Raw genomic sequence first — 24295 nt, forward strand, 5'->3', positions numbered from 1 at the left:
TTGATTGCCCCCAACTGCCCTCCCTTGCAGGCCTGGTCCCTCTCAACTGCCCTCCCCTGCTGGCCATCTTGTGGTGGCCATCTTGTGTCCACATGGGGACAGTCATCTTTGACCACATGGGGGCAGCCATCTTGTGTGTTGGAGTGATGGTCAATTTGCATATTCTTTTATTATATAGGATCAGATAGGATAGAGGCCTGGTGCACGTGTGGGGGCCGGCTGGTTTGCCCTGAAGGGTGACCCGGATCAGGGTGGGGGTTTCCTTGGGGCATGGGGCGGCCTGGGCGAGGGGCCTGTGGTGGTTTGCAGGCTGGCCACACCCCCCGGTGACCCAAGTGGAGGCCCTGGTATCTGGGATTTATTTATCTTCTATAATTGAAACTTTGTAGTCTTCAGCAGAGTCAAGCCTCCTGCTCACTCCATGGCCACAGCCATCTTGGTTGGGATTTATTTATCTTCTATAAATGAAACTTTGTAGCCTTAAGCGGAGGCCAAGGCAGGCCAGGACTGTGGAAACTTGGCTTCCTCCATTGCCGGGGGCAACTCAAGCCTCCTGCTCTCTCCAGCTCCATGGCTGCCACCATTTTTGTTGGGATTTATTTATCTTCTGTAATTGAAACTTTGTAGCCTTAAGTGGAGGCCAAGGCAGGCCAGGGCTGGCAGAAAGCTTGGCTTCTTCCATTGCCAGGGAAACCCAAACTTACTGCTCTCTCTGTGGCCGCAGCCATCTTGGTTAGGTTAATTTGCATACTTGCTCCTGATTGGCTGGTGGGCGTGGCTTGTGGGTGTAGTGTAGGTATGGTCAATTTGCGTATTACTCTTTTTATTAGATAGGATGCTGCAGTGAACTAGGGGTGCATTTATATGTTTGAATTGGTGGGGTGTTTTTTTGTTTGTTTATTTGTTTTAATCCTCATCCAAGGATATTTTTCCACTGATTTTTAGAGAGAGTAGAAGAGAGAGGGAAAGACAGAAAGAAACATCGATGTGAAAGAAACACATCGATTGGCTGCCTCCTGTATGAGCCCGAACCAGGGCCCAGGCCAGGGAAGAGCCTGCAACCCAGTACATGCCCTTGACCAGAATCCAACCCGGGACCCTTTGGTCCGCAGGCCAACGCTGTGTCCATTGAGACAAATTGGCTAGGGCTGAATTAGCATTTTTGTTTCCTCCTGGTAAAAAGTCAGAAGTGGGATTTCTGGATTGTACAGTAGTCCCATTTTTAATTGCTTGATGAACCTTTCTACTGCCTTCCAGAGTGGCTGCAGCAATTTTATGGTCACACCAGCAGTGCACAAGAGTTCCCTTTTCTCCACATTCTCACAAACACTTATTTGTTGACTTTTTGATAATAGCCATTCTGACATATCTCATTGTACTTTTGATTTGCATTTTCCTGATGATTAATAATGTTGAGCATCTTCTCATATGATGTTTAAGGTCATTGTTTCCATATTGAATTTTTGTCTGGATTTTCTATTTCTTATTGTACTAGAGGCCTAGTGCACAAAATCGTGCACACGTAGCTCACCTCTGCTTGCCACCCGCCACTGTGAGCCACGAGCCACCCTGCCCACCACCATGAGCCTCTACTCATGGGGGGAGGGACTGAAAGGTGGTCAATGCACCTCATGAAGACTGATCAAGGGTTGTTCCAGTCATTACGCTTATGGTCCCTGGCCTTTTATTATATAGAATGTGGGTGTTAAAGTCTTCTAATGTTATTGCAAAATTTTCAATTTCTCTCTTTATGTCTGTTAATATTTGCTTTGTATATTTAGTCCTCCTATATTGGGTGCATAGATATTTATGAATATTATGTCTTTTGATCCTTTGATTATTATGTAATGGTCTTCTTTTTGTCTCTTTTTATAGTCTTTGTTTTAATGTCCAACTTGTCTGATATGAGTATTACTATCCCAGCTTTCTTTTCATTTGTATTTATGTGGAATATATTTTCCATACCTTCATTTTCAGTATGTGTCTATCTTTTGATCTGAAGTGAGTCTTGTTTATGCAGCATATGGATGGGTCTTGCTTGTTGTTGTTTTTTGTTGTTGTTCTTATTGTTGTTTTGTTTTTATCCATTAATTTACCATATGTCTTTTGGTTGGAGCATTTTAGTCCATTTGTTTTTAAACTAATTACAGATAGGTATGGTCTTTTTGCCATTTTGTTAATTCTTTTTTTTATTATTGGTTATATAGTTGTTTTCTTTGTATTCCTTTCTCTTTAATTTTTGTGTATCTTTTGTAGGTTTTGGTTTATAGTTACTATGAGGTTCATATATATTGATCTATATATATTTTGCTGTATATTTTAAGCTGATAGGTATTTAAGTTCAAACACATTCTAAAGAGCTACAGTTTGGCTCATCATGTTTTAGAAATTTTTGTTTTGTGAATTCCCTAACTACTTATTGTAGTTATAGTTGGTTTTGCTACTTTTGTCTTTTAACCTTCATATTAACTTTTAAAAAACATAAGTTTTTATTGATTTTTAGAGAGAGAGAGGAAGTGAGAGGAATAGAGAGATAGAAACATCAGTGAGAGAGAAATATCATCAATCAGCTGCCTCCTCCACTTCCCTTACTGGGGTTCGAGCCCACAACCCAGGCATGTGCCCTGACTGGAAATCGAACTAGTGACCTCTGGTTCTTGGGTCAATCCTCAACCACTGAGTCACACCAGCCAGACCATATTAGCTTTTTAAGTGTCTGATTTATTGTTTATTATATGTTTGCCTTTTCTAGTGAGATTTTTTTTTCATATGTTTTATTATTTCTGCTTAAGGCCTTTTATTTTCTGCTTGAAGAAGATACTTCAATATTTCTTGTAAAGTCAGTTTAATAGTGATGAACTCGTTTAGTGTTCACTTGTCTGGGTAGAGTATTCCAGGTTGTAGGTTTCTTTTTTTAGCACTTGAAATATATCTTGCCACTCCCTTAGGCCTGTAAATTTTCTGCTGAGAAATCAGCTGGTCTATGATTAGCTCTCATCATTGATGTTTCTGTCTCTCCCCCTCCCTCTCCCTTCTTCTCTGAAATCAATAGAAACATATTTTTTAAAAGTAAGTAATTGTTGAGATTTCAAATTTTGCTCTCTTGCTTCCTGCTCTAATAGGTCTATGGAAATGCAGGACCTAGCGAGTCCTCATCCTCTTGTTGGAGGTGGTGATGCCCCTGGTAGCTCCAAACTGGAGAAAGCGAATCTCAGTAGCACATCAGTCACCACAAATGGGACAGGAGGTAAGTGTACAACCTTAAAGACACCAGAATCACATTTTCACATTTTAATATTTGCTGCAATTTCATATGTTAGGTTATACTAATACAGAAATATCTCACTGGCAATAACACAATCAGCATTATATGCAAGGAATATATAGTTAATGGATTATTTGTTGTTCTGTTCATTTTCTTGAAATTTGTGTTTCTCCTCTAAAACTGGAAACATTCAGAAACATCCAGACAGCCCTGGGCAACATTGAAGGCCTTTAGTGAAGCTTCTTTTTTGCATTTGCCCTTGTAAATATTTTCTAAAATGTGGAAAATGTGGCCAAAAGGTTCTTACGAAAAAAGAAGACGAAGAAGAAAAGAAATTATATTATTTTATAATTTTATTTTGAATTATGAGAGAAAGTCTACCAAAATTTTTTTCTTAAAATGTAGTTTTCCTTAAAAGTAAATTTGGAAATAGAAAAAAATATATATCTGCTGAAATTTCTTTACAAAGAGAATAATACCTAACATGTATTTAAAAATAGGAATTTAATTTAATATTTTTTCCAGCTCTCTTCTCATTTGATTAACCCATAATTAATACAAAACATATGGCAACATTAACAGTTATTTCAAATATCCTGCCATATTGTTTTTATAAAATGCATTCAACTTGTCAGAAAATATAATCTTATTTTTGCATCACAATATATAGACTACATCTATATACACATAAGTTGCATTTTAAATTATTCAATTATTTTCAAGTTTTATAGATCTAGTTATTTTATTCAGAAAGTGAGAAATTACATGAAATTTGTTTTAACTTATAAACTTCAAATTATTAGAGATCAGCATTTGCCACATCATATTTTCTTTAAAATTTTCAATAAATATTTATGAAATTGATACACCTCTTTTCACTTATTTTAGAACTGTGCAACCTAAAATTTTCTTTGTAAAGTTGTGTGCATTGCAATTTGCCTGTATTTAATAATGTTTTACACCAAACCCTTTGTAAATTAACCTTTTTCTTGTTTATAATGTTTATTTGTCCCTAAACATGCATCTATAGTTTTGGCTAATTAATTATAGGATTGCAAATTTATAAGATTGTTTAGTGATGACTTCTGGAGTAAGAACATTAATATTTAAACCTTAGCTTGGTCCAAATAATAGTATTTTTAAAAAACCATGCATTCTGGAAGCAGACTTTGGAATTCACTAATCATCATGTGTATATATTTAACGGAACTAAAACAGACCTGATCAACTAAAATGTAAAAGTCATACCATGCAGTTATAATTTTTGGCGAAAAGGTCAGAAACCAGTGCGAGCATTGAAAACTATTCGTGTACACTGAGCAGGCACTCAGACAATGAACCCTTATACTGTTCCTGTTCTCAGGGGACAACATGACTGTTTTAAACACTGCAGACTGGTTGCTGAGTTGCAACACCCCCTCTTCCGCAACAAGTATGAGAGATGATGGTACACTGCATGTGTTTGGGTGTGTGGATTTGCCCTTCTGGTTTGCTTTCTGTTACTATTTCTGTGTTTTGCACCTTTTTTTCTGTGTCCAATACTTGTAAAGGAAAAGGAGAAATGATCATGCCTTTTAGTTGTTTATTGATAAGAGTTGGCTATATTTTTCATATCAACTACTATTCTCATCTCAAATTCTTATCAGCAGTATTCTTAGATTTTTTTCATAATTTTACAAAAACAGTGCATCTATTGTTTTCCTAACTACACATCAATTTATTAAGTGGTTGATTGAGCACCACATTCATGTCAATCAGAGAATTTGAAACAGATTGTGTGTACATATAAACTTATTTATCTTTTTAACCTATATATTTTTATAATTTATATTGACTTTTTAGCATGGCAGAAGATATTTGCTATTTTAGATACTTTATTAAATATTCCAATTAAAGTAACATTAACAAACAGTTAAAATCCCATCATTTAAAAAACCATCAGTGATTAAAGCTATATGTTTAAAATTGTAAATTAATATTGTCTGAAAATATTTTGAACTATAGACATTTACTACATTCATATATGTAATATGTATTAAAGTATAAAAAAAACATTTTCCTAAATCAAAAGTTAATATACTATCAAAATTTTAAAATAAATATAATACCATAGCACTATGACAGAACCACCCAACTCAAGATTAAACAGAAGAACTCACTACCTATCACAAATGTGCATTATGAGCAAGCAGTTAGACTAGGCACAGCTTGCTGGACCTTGCCATATCTCGATTATATTAGATTATATGACCAGTGAATGAAGAATACTCCATTATGCCCATTACTTTTATATTTATAATTTTCATTTCAATTTTTTTTTCAATTTCACACTTAAAATATACTTTTCATAGTTAAACATATATTGCCAGAATTAGTTTCTCTTCGTGGGTCTTTATTCATAAAGAGCAAGATAGTAAATATTTTGGGCTTTGTAGGTCATACTGCCTCTGTCTCCACTACTTAGTAATGCCATCGTAGTATCAAAACAGCCATAGACAATATATAGATGAGTTAGTGTGACTAGGTTCCAATAAAACTTTATTTATGGACTCTGAAATTTAATTTTATATTAATTTCATGTCACAAAATATTCCAAATTTGATCACTTTTAAAACATTTAAGATTTAAAATATTTCTAGCTCATTGGCTGATGTTCTGTTCTAAAGTAGTGTTAATATAACTCAGGCAACTTTTATAATAGTAAATATATATATATATAATATAAAATATATAATATATATAATATTTAGTAATTCATGGCTAATCTTAACTGGAAACATTTTTCTGAGTGTTACACTTCAAGTTTTCTGGTTCTCATTGTTAATGTTAAGTGTCATGTGGCCATTTGGGAAGAACAAGGTCATGTGTGTCAGAAGGATGTGATTTGAATCTTGTCACTACACTTATGAGCTGTGTCACCTTGGACAAGTTACTGAACCTTTCTGAGCTTTAATTCTTTTCTATAAAAGAAGGTTAATAACACTTCCCTGGCAAGGCTTTTTGTCCTAAACTAGATAATGTATGTAAGTTGCTTGGTAATAAATGTCAGAATATTTCCTTCTTTCATAAATAATTTAATAATAATTGGCCAGCAAATTCTTTTTTTAAATATATTTTTATTGACTTCAAAGAGGAAGGGAGAAGGAGAGGGAGAGAGAGAGATAGAAACATCAGTGATGAGAAAGACTCATTGATCGGCTGCCTCCTGCACTCCCCACACTGGGGATCAAGCCCACAACTGGGGCATGTGCCCTGACCAGGTATTGAACTGAGACCTTCTGGTTTATAGGTCGATGCTCAACCACTGAGCCATGCCAGCTGGGCTGGCAACAAATTCTTAAGGAAAATAAAACATGCATTATGTTAAAATATCCTCCAATGTTTGGTCAGATAATAAATTCTTCTGAATTTACAATAGGTAAAATGATCACAGAAGGCAAATGTTTAGTGAGATTATACTTTGATTATTAATGACATAGTCTTGGTGGCATATTGATATGAAATTTTTGATGAAGTTTAATGACTTTTTATGTTGGCTGTTTATAATACAAACTAAGCATTTGCTGCATAATCTCTCCCATTGACAGTAAATTATTTTATTTTTAATCCTGGGTTTTATTGTTGGTATTGGATTATTGCATAAAATTATTATAATAAAAAAGAAAAAAGCTAATTTAGGGTGTTTTCAAGAACTTTCCATTAATTTTTGAGATTTTCAAAAAGATAAATTTAGTTATATATTTTATACTAATATGAATGAGTTGACAGTATTACCTTAACCTACCATATTACATTCGTGCTGTTTCAATATATTACACTATTACTTTAATTTAAAATGTTTTATCACCTTAATCTTAATTACATCTGCAGATTTATATTGTTACCTAGATTTTCCTTTCAAATGTTTGTCACTTATAAAATTGTTAAAATATAGAACTAGTAATAAAAATAGAATAAATGCAATCATACCTTAGCATATAGATCAGGGATCAGCAAACTTTCTGTAAAGGGTCAGATAGTAAATATTATAGGCTTTGAGGCCATATGGTCTCTGTTGCAACTACTCAATTTAACTTTTGTTGCACAAAAGAAGCCATAGATAATATGTAAGTGATTGAGCTTGGCTGTGTTCAAATAAAACTTGATAGATTTGAATTTCTCAAAATTTTCACATCTTTTGATATTTTCAACTATTTAAAAATGTAAAAGTCATTCTTAGCTCATGGACCATTTAAAAATAGGCACCAGAGCAGATTCGTAACATGGGTTATAGTTTGCCCATCCCTGATATAGATATATATGCTATAGATGTAGTCTACATACTTCATGTACATATACATTCATGCATGTAAATGCATGTCAAGTATATGAAAGTTACTTCCAGATACAGGAAAGATCCTAATTTACAAGATTCAGATTTATGATAAGCCAAACATTGTATACAAAAATACTTAGATCTATTGGGAGTACTTAGGATAGGGTCTAAAAGTGAATTTTTACTTTCTCAATTACTAGTAAAATGTGGCAAGTTTCTATTATATGCCAGGCTCTGTGCTAGAAAATGGAAACCCAATGGTACCTATAGAACATGATACTGGCCATCAAGGGACCAAAATCTAGCAGAGGAAAAGAGACAAGAAAATAATGAGTGAATAATGTGTTCAAGGTGGGTGTAGAGGGAGGGAATATTTTATTCTACATGGAGATTTAGAAAATACTTCAAAGCAATTTGGGGGAACCAATACCAGACATGTGATCAGATTTATGGCATTTTCTGTAAAGGGGTGGGCAAAAGTAGGTTTACAGTTGTGAGTTTGTGAAACAGTTTTTTCTTATATTATTATTTATTAATTAATGATTGTATTATTTATTATTATTATTATCAACCTACTTTTGCCCACCCCTGTATTTAGAATCTGCATAGCATGGAAAAGAATCTTCCAAAATATTTAATATATCAATGAGTGAATTACATGTAATTACTTTATTTCTGAATGTTATATACATGTGCAATAGAGCCCTTTTTACATTTGCTTTTTGGAATGAGAACCCTAAATTGCTTCATCAAATTATTTTTCAAAATTTAATACTTTAAGGATACTTAGGAACGAAAGATACTTGGAGCTCATAGGTTTTTGAATGAATATATTGATTTAGACAAACATAAACCATAGGCTGTAGCAATTATTAAAACTGGCAGGCAATACTTATTGTTCCCCTGCAGTGGTATGAATTGTATCCCTCCTGAAATTCTTTGTAGAACCTAAAGGGTCAAAGTTGCTATGTTTAATTTTGTGATTCAGCAAGAAGTGTATTTGGAATTATATATATAGATATACACTTTTTTAAGTGGACACTTAAATATAAAATGTAAATTACTGGGTCAGCTCTTTTAAGAATTAAGTGTGCTATTGCAACAAATGAACATGAATGATATTATGATAATAAATCAGACTTTCTCCAAAAAATATACACATCAATGCTGTACTTGAGTTTTCAAGATAAACTGCAGGGACAAGATTTAATTTGAAAATATGTGTATGAGGATATGGATGAAGGTTGGGAAGTGAAGGGAGGAAATCAATGGTTTAGTAGACATAGCAAACACCTGGCAATAATCACATACAATCTTGATTAAATCTGTAGATTATTTTAAAGGTGAAAATTCAGTCATTTCAATACATTAAAATTAACTTGACCCTTTTAAAAAACGATTTGGCTCTATTAAAAACAAATTGCAAATGGATAATTAGTGGGCAGGAGGACCAGACAATTAACCTTTTGCACTCGGATGTCGAGTGTGACTCGACACGGTTAGCATTAGAATAAAGGAATCGAGAAAAAAGCAAGTGAGTGCAAAGGGTTAAAGTATTTCTTCTGTGCAAGGTACCATATATAGTTTTTTTCATTTTACTTTTATGGAAATAGACCCTTATTTTGAGCATGTAGAAAACTGCAGGACTCATTAACCTATGACATCAAAATATAATTGCTGTTTTTGAAATCAAAATAATAATTTACTATTAAGCATTTATAAGTGCATTTTACAAATAGTGTTCATAGATTTAGATACGTTTAAGTAGGAATTTGGCCACACTTCGAATTTGGAAGTTCCAAGAAATTTTCTCTTGTTTTAGTTTTGAAGGCTTTTTGTCATAAATATCAGGAGTGAAATGTGGACATTGCCTCACAGAGAGCCTTTACACCCATCTAGATCACACTCTGATCATCTTTACATGGATACAGATTAAAGGAATTCTTGGTTAGTTAGTGCAGCCTGCAAAGGCATATGGTTGAGCGTTTGGATTCTGAAACTGTGCCACCCTGGTCTCAAATTCTAGCACTCACTAGCTCTGTGACTATAGGCAAGTTATTTAACCTCTTTGTGCCTCTTTGTTCCCTCATCTGAGAAATGAAGATGATAGTATCACCTACCTCATGTGATTGTCATGGGGAGTAAATGAGTTAATATCTATAAAGCACAGGAAGAGCACCTGGAATGTATTAAGTACCTTTTAAGTGTGTGTTGTTATCTGCTTTCAAACTTGCTACTTCTTGTCGTTTAAAATATTTCACGAGGAAGAAATGGAAAACATACTGTATTAGCCTATTCCCACACTTTGGAACTTTCATTATTATCAAAGTGTGCCTAATTGCTCCATCTAAAAAATAGCCCATTCTTACCACTTTCTGAGCCATCATGAAGAGTCACTGTCATGAATGTAAACTATTTTCATACCTGAAGACAGCCTGTTATGGTGGAAAGATCATGGATTTGGCGCTAAAGACCTGCATATGGATCTTAGCTTGATATCACCTGCAATGGAACAGGCCCATCAGCTCACCCGAACATTAGTTTCCTCCTGTGTAAATTGGATATAGTGGTTTGCATTGATCAAGGTTGTTTTAAGGAATAGCTAAATATAAATAATCTAGCACATAATAAGCTCTCAATAAATAATTATGTAGTAGCAAATAATTTTGTGGTGGTAAATTTAATTAGTGATCAGCTACAAGCATAATAGGGACTACCATCCACGTTGCTATTAAAAAGTAGTAACCTCAATATATTACTTATCATTATACAAATAATGAGATACTACTCCTCAAATGATGTTGCTATTGAAAAAGAGGTGGACCTTAAATTTCCCTTTTGCTAGGAGAAGTGGGACAAGTTTCTTTACTCCCTCTTTCCAACCTCTTAGAATCATCCAGCAAATCTTCAGGACGTTATTGAATCATGGATAGCAAATTAACCTCAGAGCTCGCAAAGGGAGGGTCCAGCTAGTTCTGTTCCTGTGGAAAGAGAGCATAATCATGACTGCATGTTTCGCCACTAATTAATTGCTTTTCTAACAGCATAACCAAACTGACTTCTTTGGTTGGTGGGTATGTTCTGACCCACCATTCTTTTTGTCATATTTGTTCATGGTTGGCTAGTCTTCCGCTTTCTTCTTTATAGTTTTCTGCTTGCTTCTAAGTTATTTAACTGTATCATTCCAGGAAACATAAGAGGTGTTAAGTAGAAAATAATTTAGTTTATTCCCTCGCTGCTGTGGTATATGTAGCAGAGCTCCGCCCACAAAGGGAAAATATGGTGTGACAAAATAAGTAGAGACTTTTCCACTGCCTCCCTCCCCCCACTCACATCTAATAATGACAATTATGTGTGACAGGCTACATCATTGCCAAGTGAGGATTTTGCCAAAATATACCACCTCATAGAAGAAATTACATATTAAAGAGTTTTCAAAAGATACACTTATTGCTGTAGAAATCATCTCTTATTCTATGCTTCTCTCTATAATTCATTAAAAATCATTATGCCATTAAAATAAAAAGCCCAACACCTTAGGTATAGCTCTTTAGTCTTTTCTAAAAGCAAAAAATTTATTGAGTGCCTCATTTTTCACCCATCACATGAATATGCCCATGGTTTCTGTATTTCAGTATGCCTCCATTGTACTGTTATGCAATTATTTTTTTAAAATATCTTCTTGAGGAGAATAAAATATAAACTAGTACATCTCATTGTTATGCTTTGTATTAAATGTTCTGAAGACTGACCAATGGTTCCTATTTTCTGTCTTTTGACTATAATGTCAGAGTGTGCTTTAGGTGAGTTAAAAATGCAAATATGTATACTGCTGTTTCAACTTCGTAAGGTGGACTGGCCTGAAAAGCCAGATTCAAGAGAACTGGCTTGGCCAGAGGAATTTTCAATTAAGTTCTCTCCAAATGCATGTCCATTTAGAAGCTAAATTAACAAAACTCTCATCGACTTCTCAAGTTCTCTCTTGCATGCCCATGGTAGCTAGAAAAACCACTCGTAGAACAGTCAGCATCTTTGATATCAATTTAGAAATAAAACTCACATGTACTTATTCTTCTACATAGTGTCTCTCCTTGCAGTCAAAACAGAGCCTTTGAACAGCAGTGAAACCACAACCACGACTGGAGATGGAGCGCTTGACACTTTTACTGGGTCAGGTAAAGCCTTAAGCTCGTGTGTTGTTACGTACACATCGGGGTACACACAATTCTCCTAGTGGATGAGCAGCGTAAACACCAAAGCTGTCAGAACGTAGGTTTTTATACATTTAGCAATAAATTAACTTTTTTGAGAACTTATTGTCATAAAACTATGCATTTTTAGAAATTATATTTGGAATCATCTTGTTAGATTTTTTTTTTAGTTGACAGCAAAACAATCCCCCTTGACTTTCTTATCAGAAATAAGCAGAGCTGGCTTCCTTCATAATTATTTTATACAGTGTTTAATTTAATAATTAGGTTGTAATAGTTGACTTTATCCCATCAACTTGCCCATTCAAATGACATAAAAACTGCCTTTTCTCCAAAATTTGAGATGTAAAACTATCCATTTGATTCCTTCTAAATAACCTTGTTTCCTCTCTGGGTTTTAAAAAAATCCTCCCATGCAAGCAGCTGAGTGACAAGTATTAAAGGTTAATGGGCTGCAGGAGAGCACATGCGGGTTGCATTAGAACAGCCTCTGAGAGCACTACTTTCATTCAAATGCTTCAAAGAGAACAATGGTGTGTCTTTAAACATCAATCCTTTTAAATACCAATACCTGATAACTCCCAGGTGGGCACAGAGGACACGCATTAAGCTGACTTAGTTAAAGTTACAATATTTTGTTTGGTTTATTATCTGGTGAAAGGATTCTTTTTTTTTTTTTTAATGTGAGGAGGAATGTGTATAGCAGAAAGATGAACATTAAACCTGGAAAAGTATTTGTGGTAATTAAATCTTGGTTCTGTTATTCTGTTTTATTTTACATTTTTTCCATGTTCTCATGGACAAGGGTTCCATGTGGTTGAGGTAAATGTAAAGTGTTGAGGTATATCTTTGAGGATAATGTCATTATAGCATATATTTAATTTTTAAAGATGATCCCATTTCCTGAGTGCACACTGATTGGGAGTGCTTGTCATATATATATTCACATAAATTTTGGTACTCCAAACAGAAAGAAATAGTACATAAAGATTCATATGTGTTAATCTATATTTTTTCCTAGCAATTCACTTGCCTCCCAGGAGCTAAATAGGTACCAACTAACTCTAGCATTCTTTATTACTCATTATAACCCTTGTAAACTTTCTACAAAGTAAATGCATATGGACATATTCTTAAGGAAAGGAATGGAATTATAAATAACTGATGACATAGTTAAATAGCATATCACAAGTTAACTGAAAGCTAAATGACAAACTTATAGAATGTTAGCTCCAGAAGGAATTTTAGAGATCTATGATTCATTTTATTGGTAAGAATACTCAGGCACTGAGAAGTTAACGGTGGTAAGGGCCAGACAATCAAAACTGCACAGATGGTCTCTGCTATAAATAGTCTAGAACAGTATTCTGGGCTATTCAGGAGTCTTTCTGTGATACCCATAGGAAAATATAAACATGGGGGGAAAAATACACACACACACACACACACACACACACACACACACACACACACTTTTTTTTTTTTTTACAAAGTTTCTCCATTTTCTTTTAAAAATTATCTAGGACTGTGCTGTCCAATAAAGTGCCCACTAAACATATGTGGCTATTTAAGTCTAAATTGACTAATATTTTGTACAAATTTAAAAAAGCCATGTAGTTACACTAGTCACATTTCAAGTGTTTAATAGCTGTATGTGGTTTTTCTAGTGGCTTTCATATTGGATAACTCAGGTATAGAACAATTCTAACACCATGGACCAAGTTCTTTAGGACAACAATGACTTAGGTCAGCAATCCTCAAAAGCAGCACCATCTAAAATGGACTTATTTCCTATTGTGAGGTAGTTGTCCTCTGCATTGCAAGATGTTTAGCAGCATCTCTATCATCTATACAAGATAACAGTAGCACCCTCCACTTATGACAACCCAAAATGGCTCCAGACATTTTTAATGTCCCCTGGCAAGCAAAATTTCTACTCAGCCCCCAACCTCATCACCTACCTCTCACCCTGTTGACAGTCACTGAGCTAAGGTTCCATGATCATAAGAATAAAACATTAAAATTGCTTAACATCATACTGTAAGAACCTGATAACATTCTTTATAATTTTGTTTTAATTAGTTTTCAGGAAATTTTTAAGGCAAGCAGTTTTGCTTACTTTTATAGGCATAAATTATGGAGTATAATGAGTATAGTGCTTTGGGTAATATCTCTAGATTAATTAAATGGAAATGCGGAAGGTCTCCAGAAATCATACTGAAGATTAGGCTGCCTGTGTAGCAACTGTCTTTACTTTGTTCAGCATAAGCTCAACTTCAATAAAATTAGTTAATTTTATTGTTGTTATCAGTTATGTGGAGATTTATGTTAGAATGAAAAGTAGAAATTTTAGTTAAGAAGTATAAACTCTCCAAGTTTTATGCGAACATCCTAGTTTTCTGAAACAAAGATCTTATGTTATATTTAGAAAATGAACATGTAAACATTAATATGAAATTTTAATTGACCCTTTATACTGTTACGAGTGCATTATTCTAATGATTTCTAGATTCATTTGTTAGAGGGAGAAAGGATCCTATATATTCAGACTTGTGTTTACCCATATGGATTTTTCTGAAATAATTCTGCTCCTTGGCTTATTTAATAAAAGCTGCTTCAGAGAATGTTTCTTTTCAGTATTTGATGTCTCTTTGGAAAATTCTTGTGTTTCACAATCATGTAAACAACTGATTAGTATAGTCTAAGTTTTGAGTGTGCCCAAGTGAAGTTTTATAAATAAGAGACAAAAAACATGGAATTAAGCCTCATTCAACTATATTTTTGATAAACAGTATTCACTATTATGAATTAATGAATCAAACTGAATTTCCTGTGGAGTAACACTATTAATATTACATAATGAACAGTTAGTGCCCGTAGTGTAGTAAAAAAGTCTGTTCTTATTTGAAAGTTTTAAACATTTTTTAAGTTTTTAGTATATAAGTAGAAAATTAATGGTTTGTTAGTCAATGTATTTTCAAGTATACATAGTAAGCACACTTAAATAATGGTTGCTGAAAATATTTACAACATAACACCCTAGTCATAATGAATGATTTTCAAAATTGATTCATAATATTCTTGAAAACATACTTTCTGTACTGTTGCTATGAAAACTATAATAGACTTTCATCCTCAGGGTTCACAGGCCAAATAGCATTTTAAATACATTAAATTCTACCTGTTTATGAAGTAGCAGATCACAAGGGCACTTAATAGCATTTTGATATAGAAAAATCTCATGTTTCATGAAATAGTTAGCAACCTAAACCTATTTGTCACTTTTACAATTCTAAAAGTTTAGCTCTAGAATTATTATGAACAACTTAGAAAGGACATAGTACTTTGAAGTATAACTATGATTGATTAGACTAAACTAATTCCAGCGCTGCATTGTGTACTACTTTAATCTTTTTGAAAGGTGAATGAACAGCAGATGGCCTAATAAAGACACTCTGTGTGCTTGCCCAGTATGGATTGGCTCTGAAGGGACTTCCTCAACACAGTAGAGCCCATATATTTGCAATACATTCGTCTTAGTCAAGCAGATGGTTAAAGGAAAGAGAAACTTCCAAACTTTTGGACATATTCCAGTTTGGGGCTGCATGTTTAGGTGAAATATTAACAGGACCTGGCTTTCCCCTTTATGTTCTTCTCAAAAAAGTTCTCTCTCTGATAGGTCAAAATATTTTTGTAAATAAGGTTGCTACTGCATTTTGCAATATGGTGTGTGTGGTTTTTTTTTAAGTGTTGCATCATCACCCATGCGTTCTGTGTATATTGCAATTATTACTAGAATAGTTTGGGCTGTATTTTTAAATTACTCATCTGATTGGTAAAAGAAAGAAAATAGAATATGATATCATTTGACAATTTGAAAATCAAGGGTGGACTGTCACATTTTTCTTAATTTTTATTATAATTATATTAAAATAAATATGGAGGAAGGGTAATGTATTGGCATCATATTTGGAATTTAAAACATAAAGTTTGCAAATGAAAAAAAATTTACCTTTACATCGTGAAAGAATAATCACCTGTAATTAAATATATTTATCCATAGCATATTAATACATAAAAGCATGCTACTGATTTGAGAAAATGAAAGAATGATGGAGGCGAATGATTTTTAAGAATTCATTTCATGCTCTTAGAACAAAATTAAAGCAGTTCAGTTAGAATAAAATGGACATCTGTTTCTGTTTAGAAAATGAATTCATATATTTTGAAAATCAGTGAATTTTTAGATATATATCTTTAATGTGATAATGTCTTTAAATTGGTTTTGTATAATCTAATGAAATATACTTATGAAGCAACCTTTTTGCACTTTTGTGTGTGTCTTACAGTAATAACAAGTAGTGGCTACAGTCCCAGATCAGCACATCAATATTCCCCACAGCTCTATCCTTCCAAGTAAGTGGTCAGTAGATTCTTTCAGATTTGTTAGAATAATTTTTCAGGATTACCTTTATTAATATGTAGTCATACAACATGACTTTAAATTGGGATACATTTATGTATATAAGTGTGTTATAGATAGATACTCTGATAGATTAGTTGGACAGATACATATCCTGTATAAATCTAGAAATAGAGATATACTCACTTTTATCTGGACAGTTCTCTTAATCCTAGATATTGGTATACCTTGAGGAAAGCATCAATTTCAAAACAGAGCACACTGATTTTTTAAATGAAAACCCTAAAATGCTAATGAATTTAAAGCAAATCTAAAACATTACATTTTATTCAAACATCACTTTATAATCTATTCCATCATTAAGTATATATATTTTTTTAGATTTCAAGTCTTAATAAATACATTTTTTAAGAATATGCTGTACTGTTTTTATAAATAATGTAGTCAACTTATTGAGGGCAGTGGTAGAAATTTCAAGTTTAACTATATTGATTATATATCTAAATTTGGTTGCAGTCAGCCAGATGTGTCAAGATTTGGGATCCCTGATTCATACACATTTAAGCATTCTTTTCTGCAGCAGCTAGAGTGTCTGTCTTTAACAATAGGTGGGGGATTAGATATCCAGTTGGGAACATTCTGTAAAATGTGGCATGATGGGGGGAATGGCATTCTATTTATTTTTAAGAAGCTAGCTGCCTACCTTTTTTTTGTTGTTGTTAGATTTTCGTTCTTGGTAGAGAGTTCTTGGTAGCACTTTTAATGACTTTTGTAGTCATTGCATAGCATTGGGTCACTCACAGTAACTGGAAATATACTCACAAGCATATTAATTAACTTGCCTGTGTTCCATTTTCCTAATATATATATTAATTAGACTGCCATGTTTGATATAAACAATAATTATAGATCTGAAAGAGACTTTAGATATAATATCTAAACCAAAATTTCTCATTTTTTATGAAGGTGTAGACCAGGGGTCCTCAAATTTTTTAAACAGGGCGCCAGTTCACTGTCCCTCAGACCGTTGGAGGGCCGGACTATAGTTTAAAAAAAAACCATGAACACATTCCTATGCACACTGCACATATCTTATTTTGAAGTAAAAAAACAAAACGGCAAAAACACCCGCATGTGGCCCGCGGGCCGTAGTTTGAGGACGCCTGGTATAGACTTAGAGAGTTAAAAGTATTTGTCCAAGGTCATTAGCCTGGTTTGTAGCAGAACCTGAGCTCCTGACATTCAGACTCATGTCCTTTCCTGTGAAAATTATATTGTGGATAAAGAAGAGGATTACTTCCTGGCTATTGTGAGGTTTCACTGAATCTAAGCTGTCTGAATTAATATGCAGTCTTTGTTGCCACAGTAATGCTATTTTTCTGATATTTAGGCCCTATCCACACATTCTTTCTACACCAGCAGCTCAAACAATGTCTGCCTATGCAGGCCAGACTCAGTATTCGGGAATGCAGCAGCCCGCGGTCTACACAGCCTACTCACAGACAGGACAGCCCTACAGCCTGCCCACTTACGGTATTTCACGTCTTCTCTCTTCTCCTTTGGTTATAAGCTGGTAATCCTGCTGGTAGTTGTATATTCTAATATAAGATATCACATGGAAGTAAGATCATTTTAGTAACTAAATGGTTTGCACGTGCATTTTCCAAACAGATTTGGGTGTGATGTTGCCAGGCATCAAGACAGAGAGCGGACTTCCACAAACTCAGTCTCCGTTACAGAGTGGGTGCCTCAGTTACAGCCCAGGGTTCTCCACCCCACAGCCAGGCCAGACACCTTATTCTTACCAGATGCCAGGTAAGTAGACACAGGAGATGTGTTAGGTGAGAACAAATTCTTTGAATGAGACTCCTTGACTTCAGACTAGAATTATACAGTCATGAAGATAGTTTTAAACATTAAACCTCTACTCACACAATTTCATCAGAAAAGAAACATGATGAAAAAAGTTGAATATACATCAAGATTATATGACTCATACTCAATTTAAATACTTAAATTTAAGCTGTGTCAAATTGACAGTAAACTTGGTCCAAGCAAAGCAACCTCTGAGCCAGTCACCATGCCAGCAGTCACATGTTTAGCATCTACTTAAGTGATTTCAAAGATTCATGACAAAAACCACCATTTTCTTGTTAGTATTTTTTAAGGGTGTAATGCTGTTTTTATTCTATTTAAAATTGGGTTAGTACTTTCTAAGTCCCATTTATCATTGAATGAGGATTTTTTTGTTCATTCCTAAAATACCTCTCCCATATTGATACTACATTTCTTAATAGGAATATTTATATAATTTAAATATACCACCCCTCAAATCCTCCCTATGTGGTCATTGTTTAATTTTTCCCCTTGTTTTTTTACTCCAATTAAAAATTCTTTTTAATCACTGTGTAGTTATTGCAGAGAAAATTTAGTGACATAATAAAAACATTAAAAGCTTATTCCTAGCTGTCATTTTGTCTATATTATTAGTCAAAAATTTAGGGCAATATTAACATATTTGAAGCAACTAGAATAGACATTTGAGTCAATTGACTAAAATGAAATGATTACTTAGACATTTTAACTGAAATGGCAGGTCTCTGTTTATTTAGAATGTAGAGAGAAATATCTTTATTCACATGCTGCAGCCTCAGTAAGTATGTGACAGAGACCACAGAGACATTTTCATTTATTTCCCCAAGTACGTCCATATTGTCCATTCCAGGTCAGGACAATTTGTGTTAATTGCATACTATTCAACCCCATTGGTAAAATAATAAGCTGCCTCAACAGTCTTTCCCTTTACCTCTTAACAAACATATCTTTAAAAAACATATTTAAAAAATAATAATCTGCAAATTGATAGTTCACTTGTTTGCCTTAATTTTAAAAATCATTGAATAAATTTCTGACCTAATAGTAAATTTTAGAAGGCCCTTAAACCTTAGATTATCTTAGTATTACAGTATAAACCCAATTGAGTCTGAGCCCTAGTTCCTAGCTCTTTTTGTTCTAAGGAAAGAACACAAGAATGAAAAGACAGGGGTGGCAAGCATCAATTAAGTCTAAGTGGGTTCTCTTGTTAATCTCTTAAACTAACACTGTCCAGATATTTAACTCGAGTGATTTTTGTATGCAAATGCAGTTGATATGACCATTTGAAAATTCAGTAGAATGGAGTTCCACTAGTCTGAAAGTAGTCTTCAGTCTTGTCTAATTTTTATTCTTTGAATATTCTGTACTTCTAGACACTTAACCCTTGAAGTTTAGCTGCAGTCCTTGTTAAGACTGTTCTAGATGTTACCTGTTATCACAAGAGGTATAGAGTCAAGCACATTTTCCTTATAAATCTCGCAACTTCAAATTTCACTGTATTAATAACAAAATTATATATATATACATGTATATATATCATTGAATCTGCAAAGTGAAATATTTTTTATTATTTTACAGTAAATACTTCAAAAATTCATTTTTTATTTACTTGTAGGTTCTGGTTTTGCACCATCATCTACTATTTATGCAAATAATTCAGTTTCCAATTCAACGAATTTCAGCGGATCACAACAGGTATAGTAGTTTTTGTATTTTTCCTTCTTTATGTCTATTTCAGATTTGGGAAGAATAATATTTTGAGATTGCCACATAAGTGCATATTCTCCCAGAATAATGTATTTAAAATTAAGATAGCATTTTGAGGAAATAAAAATTAGCTATCAAGAATTTTTGGGATATGGGTAATTCTATATATTTTATATTTCCTGTTTGCTAAAGGTTTGCCCTTTAAACTTTAAGCTGTGATTGTTTTAATTATTTGACATGGAATTAAAAAATGTATTGCATACTTTCCTGTCATCATAAACTAAACATAATTTAGTTTAAGACTAAACAAAATTATACTAAATATAACTTTATTTTTTTGATAAAAGTTTATGAACATTAATTGATGGAACTGTAATCAGTAATTGGGTTATGTTGTCATTTTTCATCCAAAATGATATTTATTACTAAACAAAATCCCTTTTGGACTACTTTTGGCTTTTATATTTTACTTATTTATTATTAACATATTTTTATTGATTTCAGAGAGTAAGGAAGAGGGAGAGAAGAGAGAATCATTGATCAGCTGCCTCCTGCATGCCCCCTACTTGGGATTGAGCCCACAACCCGAGCACCTGCCCTAATGGAGAATTGAACCTGGGACCCTTCAGTCCACAGGCCAATACTCTATCCACTGAGCCAAACCAGCTAGGGCAACTTTTGACTTTTATTTTTTAGTTTACTAGGTAGAGTGATAACATAAGGGAAAGAATTCGTCTGTTCCAGTTGAAAGGATTAAAGATTCATAAAGGAGAGGAAAGATTTATATCATAAAACAGATCCAATGCTACCTGAATATTTAAATACAGTGGCTCCAATATAAAATGTAGTCTGTATTTTGGACCATGGACCGAGTACCAATTTATTATTTTAGCAAATACTTATTGAGTACTTATTCTGTATTAGGAATGGGAGGTATTCTAGGGAAAGGAAGGTGGGGATGGGTTGGATCAGACCTGATCCTATCTCATGGAGCTTACAGCCTACTGAGAGAAGTTGACAATAAACCAGTAAACAGACAGGTAAATATACAATTAGCATGAGGGGAGAGAACAGGGTCCTATTAAAAATATTATTAGAAATCTAACTGGAGTAAGGGAGATTTGGTGGAAGGCCTGTCTATGGAACTGACATTTAGGCCAAGTCTTCTAAGGGCTGGGTGAAGAATGAGGGCACGAGTGTTTCAGGCATAGAAAGCAGCATTGTACCAGATCGCCCAGGGCTGATAACCTTGGTGTGTCAGTCTGGAGTTTAGTTTGTACCTGAGGGTCCGGTGGGGAATCACATCTGCACAGATAGGCAGGGGCCTACACAAGTAGGGCCCAGTGATATATAGGAAGACATTTAGATTGTATTCCAATCCCAATGGGAAGCTGTTAAAGGATTTTGAGCAGGAGAATAGCATCATGTAATTTATGTTTTGAAAAGATTACTCTGGCTTCAGGGACTTTGGAGAAAGCCAAAAATAGAAAGGAGGAGACAAATTAGAAAACCTGTCCATTGGCTCAAACAGCAAGTAAAGGTGGCTTGGACCAGGATGGCAGTAGGGGAAATAAAGAGAAGCAGTTAGATCTTTGAGATATGTTTGAGAACAAAAAGACATTGTCTTCCCCAGAAGCTAGTAGTCTGGACCTTTTCAATACATAAATTCATCTTCCTTTAAGGCACAGGTGCAGATCAGGCTCTCTGGCCTCCAGTTGCAGCTCTGAGACTCGCTAGCTGTCTGACCTCGGGCAAATCCTTAAGCACTCTGTGCCTCCATCCCCTTCAGAGTAAAATATGAATAATGATAATACTGCATAGGGGGTTGTGAGGGTTAAATGACTAAGTCCATTTAAGGCTTTAGAACAGTACTTGACACAAAGTAATCACTATGTAAATGTTTTTACTGCTTTACTCTGAAAAATACGTGTTGCTAGTCACTTTGTCCAAATATTGCAAGTTTTTTTGTTTGTTTATGGGCTCACAAGTGGTAATGGGGACCATCAAATCTAGAAATTAACAGATAGATAGAATTTTAGTTTTCTGCCATACTACTTAATCCTTTCTGATATTTGTTTGTACACCTATGTACTTACACAGAGAATTACCTTTTTTGGGAATCACATCAAACATGGATCTTCTTTCCCTTAGGACCATGTATTAGGGAACCTTAATCCTGACCAAGGCTTTGTCATCATTAATAACAATTTGAGCTAAAGCACACTAGATATATTAAATATCAGTTATCACAACAAATCCTTGTTCATGATCTTAATATGTAAAAAATTTTTGAAGGATTATTAAGATCACTTTAAGATTCTTAAAATTTTTAAATAAAAAGCAGGTCAGAGGATTTGATCCAATGTTTTCTTTTTTTTCCCTGTAACAAATGAGGCAAATAAATGTTTGAAGACCTCACTAAAATTTCCAAGTCAAGGCCTCAGGTGACATGTGTCCTGTGAGAGACTGAGAAAAAGAATATTTTATTCATCTTCTTTTACTTACTCTTTATCTCCTGACAAGAAAACAAAATTATACAGGGTGTCCAAGAAGGGGAATAAAAATCACAATAATGCAGACTGAGGTGTGCATGGAAGCTGGGAGGGGCAACCACACCTCCCCCTTGCAGGTGATGTTAGATGTATGAGAACGGATGCTATGAATATGAACTGATTCCATCTCCTTCTTGCCTCTTCAGGTGCATAAGACATGTTAATGCATATCCTTGGATAAGTAATTTGGGGGCCAAAGTGAAGCATATGTACCCTTTAGGCAGATTAAAATGTGTGTATTGGATCTGGTTTGCAAAACCAGCAGGGTAATTCATGACAATGTGTATACAGAAGGTGCCCACAAAATCATCTCTGGCCATTGGAATCAACTCAACGCTGTGGATTCTAAAACAAATGGAGCCAAATACTAATCTTACAGTTTACCATAGCGATTGCTTCCTTTTCAAACCTGCCAGAGAGTAATTTCTATTTCTAACACACACATCTCCATTACTGTTTCAGGATTATCCATCCTACACAGCCTTTGGCCAAAACCAGTATGCACAGTATTACTCCGCATCAACGTATGGAGCATATATGACATCAAATAACACAGCTGATGGCACATCGTCCTCAACCTCAACCTATCAGTTGCAGGAATCTCTCCCAGGACTGACTAGCCAACCAGGTACAGATCTTCATCCAGGTGAAATACTTTCATATGTTTTGCTGTGTCTAATAATATGGAGAAAATGGACATTTCAGAAACAAGGCTTGAAAGCTCCCAGACGATTATGCTCATGTTAATCTCACTGTGTAAGATGACCTTCTGGCATCTGGAAAACACTTCTTGTAGATGTGGAGCAGTTAGGAGGTTTAGATTTTTAATCTTAAATGGCAGTGTATATGTGAATGTAAGTGGATATAAAAAGGTCAATGGGCTTTTTGCCAGACTCTTTTGTGACGGTCTTGACAACATAGAAAAGTTGTAGTATTATCTTCGTTGGATATAACTGACCATATTTCCTATATGCTTGAGAGACTGCATAGTTCCTTCACCTTCGTGAGTCATCAGTGCCTCCAAGCAGTGAATGTTCCCTACCACCCTGGGGTTTTTAGGATCATTGCTAAGTAGTCTAATATCTTTGCCTAGTCAGTACATATTTAAAATCCAATGTATTTTTTGTTGTCTGAAGCTTATCTGTTTTCTTATTGGAATTATATTTGCTGACACATATGTAACCCAGCTGTAACATTTAAAGTTAAAAGCAAATTTAATAGAAATTCAGCATAATCCCAATAAAAATTCCAGCAGGACTTTTTGGAGAAATGATCAAGGTGACTCTAAAATTATAAGGAAAGGCAAAGGAACTAGAATAGACTAAATAATTTTGCAAAATAAGAACAAGGTTTGAGGGCTCACATTGCCTGATTTCAAGACTTATTATAAAGTACATTAATCAAGAATGTGTGGCATTGGCAAAAGACACATACTTGGAACAATGGAATAGAACAGAGGGTCCAGATATAGACTGACTTACATATACTGGAAAATGGGTTTTGACAAAAGTGCAAAGGCAATTGGAGAATGAATAGGTATTTTTGTTTGTTTGTTTTAGACTTTTAATTTTTTTATTTTATTTTTTCCATCACAATTAATCCCCTCTATGCACTCTTCCACCTCCACCAGTCCCCTGCTTCTGCAATCATGACACTGTTGTCCATGTACATGAATTATTTTTTTTTCTTTTTTGCTCAATCTCTCACCCTACCCACCCCACTCTCCTTGGACATGCATAAGCAAAATTTAAAAAAACACACAAAACTAATTAAACAATAAAATCTGCCAGAATCTTGACTCTTAATTCATACCATATACAATAAATACATGTCAAAACTAAAACTATAAAACTTCTACAAGAAGACTTGGGGGAAATTTTGTGGCCTTGGGTTATATAAAAATTTTATAGATATGATAAATAATATTCAGATCTTATCAGATTTTCT

General features: G+C 34.3%; 1 protein-coding gene across 7 annotated transcripts in view; it reads left to right on the top strand.

The window, feature by feature from the left end:
• Positions 1–24295, top strand: part of EYA4 (EYA transcriptional coactivator and phosphatase 4) — a gene marked incomplete at both ends in the record, with an annotated part of 202748 nt that overhangs the window by 141981 nt on the left and 36472 nt on the right. For 2 of the 7 annotated variants that reach the window (XM_079781681.1, XM_079781680.1), the window contains 8 exons: positions 3123–3247; positions 4629–4697; positions 11663–11755; positions 16141–16207; positions 17605–17747; positions 17886–18029; positions 19705–19784; positions 22811–22976. In XM_079781681.1, the coding sequence (XP_079637807.1) occupies positions 3123–3247; positions 4629–4697; positions 11663–11755; positions 16141–16207; positions 17605–17747; positions 17886–18029; positions 19705–19784; positions 22811–22976 (887 nt within the window). Of the gene's footprint in view, positions 1–3122; positions 3248–4628; positions 4698–11662; positions 11756–16140; positions 16208–17604; positions 17748–17885; positions 18030–19704; positions 19785–22810; positions 22995–24295 lie in introns of all 7 variants that reach the window. The other 5 variants (XM_079781683.1, XM_079781682.1, XM_079781679.1 and 2 more) reach the window with 4 other exon arrangements.

Source organism: Cnephaeus nilssonii, assembly GCF_951640355.1.
Source record: "Cnephaeus nilssonii genome assembly, chromosome: 9".
In the NCBI taxonomy this organism is placed as follows: Eukaryota; Metazoa; Chordata; class Mammalia; order Chiroptera; family Vespertilionidae; genus Cnephaeus; species Cnephaeus nilssonii.